Raw genomic sequence first — 4,057 nt, 5'->3', positions numbered from 1 at the left:
GTTATTTTCGAATCTAGTAAAGGTTTAAACTGAACCAACCCACACGAACGTATAACTCAAATACAGTTTTCAAGTTCTAGTTCATTTAAAAAAATCCCAACTAAACGAAACATATTCACATAAGATAAATAACTCAAAAAACCGATTTGAGATGATCAGAACACACTATTCTAGGATTGAACTTGGGTAAGAAAATGTTGATTAAGTGACTTTTTTAAATAGACATCGTTACCACCAAGCTAATACCATTTAAAATATTACCCTAAAAAATCTGATTCGATGAACACCCGATTAACTTGATACATTATTTTACAATAACCAAAAAGTTATTCAATTTAAAAATTCAAACACAGGCAACACTTGCCTACCTCCTTCTCTCCCCATCCACATCCTGTGTATGCGCATCTAGCTGTCTGGTGTACCATCCCCCCACCCTACTCTACACTAAGCTTACTTATATATACCCTCACTTCCAACTTCTACCCAAGTATCAAAACACATATTAATATACAACACATAAACATAAACATAACACAGATGGAATTTATTACCATCTCATTTTCTTTATTGTTCCTTCTTGCCACACTCTTTCTATTTACCTCCGCGGTCCATGGCCGAGGAAAATACCTCCCTCTTCCACCCGGTACACTCGGGTGGCCGTATATTGGTGAAACCTTTCAACTTTACTCACAAAACCCGAATGTTTTCTTTGCCTCCAAAGTCAAAAAGTTAGTTTATTGTTTTTAAACTTCAATTTATTTAAAACAGTTTCTTGATCAAATTGTTGAATAATTACAAAATTTGTTGTTTTTTTTATTTAGGTACGGTTCGATCTTTAAAACCCATGTGTTGGGTTGCCGGTGTGTCATGATTTCGAGCCCGGCTGCTGCTAAGCTTGTGCTTGTAACAAAAGCTCATTTATTTAAGCCTACATTTCCTGCTAGCAAAGAAAGAATGTTGGGCAAACAAGCCATTTTCTTCCACCAAGGGGATTACCATTTCAAGTTAAGACGCCTCGTTCTCCGCGCATTCACCCCGGAATCCGTTAAAAATATCGTACCTGACATCGACTCAATTGCAGTCGATTCTCTACGGTCATGTGAAAATCGACTTGTCAATACTTTTCAAGAAATGAAAACAGTAAGTTACCACACTGTTTTCTGGCACGAAGAATAATATTACACTTGAATACATTCTATATTTGTTAATTTTATAACTAGTCTAATAGAAATAACACGTTTTAGATATGATAATTATATAACTAGTCTAATAATAACAACATTGTTGTGTTGCAGTTCACATTCAATGTGGCATTGCTTTCCATATTTGGAAAGGATGAGGTGCTCTATAGGGAAGATCTCAAGAGATGTTATTACATTCTTGAAAAAGGGTACAATTCGATGCCGATTAACCTCCCGGGAACGCTTTTTCACAAATCAATGAAGGCAAGGAAAGAATTAGCTCAAATCTTAGCCAAAATTCTATCTTTAAGAAGAGAAAACAAGAAAGAACACAATGATTTATTAGGTTCTTTCATGGAAGAGAAAGAGGGACTCTCCGATGAACAAATTGCCGATAACATCATCGGTGTGATATTCGCAGCTCGGGACACAACTGCTAGTGTCATAACATGGATTATCAAATACTTGGCTGAAAATCCCACTGTCTTGCAAGCTGTCACAGTAAGAGTTCATTTTTCATTCCCATTTCATAATTTAAATCAAAGCTTAATGTATTGTAATCAAGATTATATTATATGGTTGACTTTTTAGGAAGAACAAGAGGGGATAATGAAAGAGAAAGATGACAAAGGTTTGACTTGGGTAGATACCAAGAAGATGCCAATAACTTCAAGGGTCATCCAAGAGACACTTAGAGTTGCTTCAATCTTGTCTTTTACTTTTAGAGAAGCTGTTGAAGATGTTGAATTTGAAGGTTTGTTTTATATATAAATATTTCTTTTACCTTTTGAATATGCATATATTGTTGATCTAAAACAACTTTCAAAATTGATTTCCCAGGGTACTTGATTCCCAAAGGATGGAAGGTATTGCCACTCTTTAGAAACATTCATCATAGTCCGGAAAATTTCACCAACCCGGAGAAGTTTGACCCGTCAAGATTTGAGGTATATTTGATATTTTAATTTTGATTTTGTATATATGAAATTATGAAAATATAGAGAGATTTATATGAAATTTTTCAAAAACTATTTAAATTAAAATAATTTATCTTATTTGTTCATGAGATTAATGTGACACATTCTTTATATACTTTCCTCTAAAATTAAATATGATTTGATTTGGCAGGTGGCACCAAAGCCCAATACATTTATGCCATTTGGAAATGGGGTCCACTCATGTCCAGGGAATGAGCTAGCAAAGCTGGAGATATTAGTGCTCATACATCACATGACCACAAAGTACAGGTTGGTGAAATGCACACAATTCTTAACACGTTAAAGTTTTCTACAACATTATTATATGCATGATTATCTTTCAATGGGGTACCAATTTATATATGATAACACATAATAAAAATCATATCAATATTTTCTAAGTTTTGATTAAAACGGTTTGTTATATTGTGTAGGTGGTCGATGGTAGGCCCTCAGAATGAAATTCATTATGCGCCGTTTGCCCTTCCTCAAAATGGTTTGCCAATAAGACTTTCCCTTAGAAATCAGTTATAAAAAGAAAGGGCCAAGATAAGACCTCTAATGCTCAAAGGGTGTGCACGGTTAAGATGGATTCGGTATTCGTGATCTGAATCCGGGAGCTGATCGGGTTTCAAAGAATGATAAATTATGCATTGTTATAAAATATTTAATCATGCTTGATTTTTTTGGTCAAAGAAGAGGATAAAAGAATCATCATGCAAGAGAATACATATTGCCGAGGAAGACTCAAAAGGACATGGAATTGTACATACACAAGAGTTTCCTCAATCAAAGGAGAAGATAGAGAAAAAGATTTGTGATGGTTTTGTGATAATCAAAAAGTAGGAGGATCAATTGTAGCATATCTAGGCCATTATCGATTTAGGAGATGTTATTGATTTGTTTTTGGATGAAGTCCGCAAGGCAATAATAATATTAATCCATTCATTACTCATTTACTCTATTTGCTTTCTTATTTTTTCTCTTCAACCTTATTGTACTCACCTTTCGGATCCCAAACTATACACACTACCATCACTAATGTTTTAGAAAATAGCAAAATACAAGGAATTGATAAGGTTTATGTATATCTTTATGGGACTAAAATCTCTATGTTTTGATTTTGAACATAGGTTAGAAGCCGGTGGGCTGTGGCATCGGTTTATTTGATAGGAAAAATAGGTAATTTGTGTCACTTTGGCAAGAAAATCGTTGCTGCGAAAAACTAATTGATATCCTTTAGAATTTGGGACCGTAGCAAGGGCTTGTTAGCCATGGTCATGTTCCAAATCTAGAATCACATAAGCTCAAGCAATTGTGCCTTCATATCTCCAATCCTATTTTAAAGCTTAAACTGATATCCCCTCAAATCATGCATATAATCCCAATTGTTGCATAAAACGATTTTAAAGAAGAAAGATTAAAATGAAGAATAATTTCACTAATCATAGCGAAAAAGGCGTTCATATAATAAATCATATCAGGTCATGTAAAAAGTCAGAAATTTATTCTGGTCAAAACAAGTTGGTTAAGAAAACTATTTGTCCGGCTCATGTCAAAATAGGTTGTTGAAAGGTGTTAACTTGGTTTGGTAAAAGTTGTTTTAACTAAGGGCTGTTTGATTCATTCAGATCTGAATGAGTCTCTGTCTCATTCAGCAACAACAATAAGTTTGAATGATTCAGACCTAATTTTAACCATTCAGATGTTTTTCTGTTTGGAACCAAACAGTGTGAAGTTTGAATGAATCAGATGTTTACATCTGAATGGTTCCATTCAGATGTAAACAAACAGCCCCTAAGATGGAGCCGATTGAACTCAGTCTTTTTTTGAAACAAAATGTATATCAAAATGAGATTATAAGTATATGCATATGTGTTATAGCTATTGGCATCCATG

At 34.1% G+C, this 4,057-nt stretch overlaps 1 protein-coding gene across 1 annotated transcript; it reads left to right on the top strand.

Moving 5' to 3' along the window:
• The first annotated feature begins 295 nt into the window (after positions 1-295).
• LOC143562806 (abscisic acid 8'-hydroxylase CYP707A2-like) lies at positions 296-3,411 on the top strand. The gene is made up of 7 exons (XM_077050511.1): positions 296-728; positions 822-1,140; positions 1,296-1,682; positions 1,773-1,935; positions 2,022-2,128; positions 2,310-2,428; positions 2,593-3,411. Exons 1-7 carry the CDS (start codon positions 538-540, stop codon positions 2,690-2,692), a joined length of 1,386 nt encoding a protein of 461 aa, XP_076906626.1. The 5' UTR covers positions 296-537; the 3' UTR covers positions 2,693-3,411.
• The last annotated feature ends 646 nt before the right edge of the window (positions 3,412-4,057 follow it).

Source organism: Bidens hawaiensis, unplaced genomic scaffold (genome assembly GCF_021521415.1).
Source record: "Bidens hawaiensis isolate Kalapana, Puna unplaced genomic scaffold, B.hawaiensis_p1.1 tig00001179_1, whole genome shotgun sequence".
Classification (NCBI taxonomy): Eukaryota; Viridiplantae; Streptophyta; class Magnoliopsida; order Asterales; family Asteraceae; genus Bidens; species Bidens hawaiensis.
Note: the sequence above shows the minus strand (reverse complement) of the source record. Positions and strands in the feature narration are given on the sequence as shown.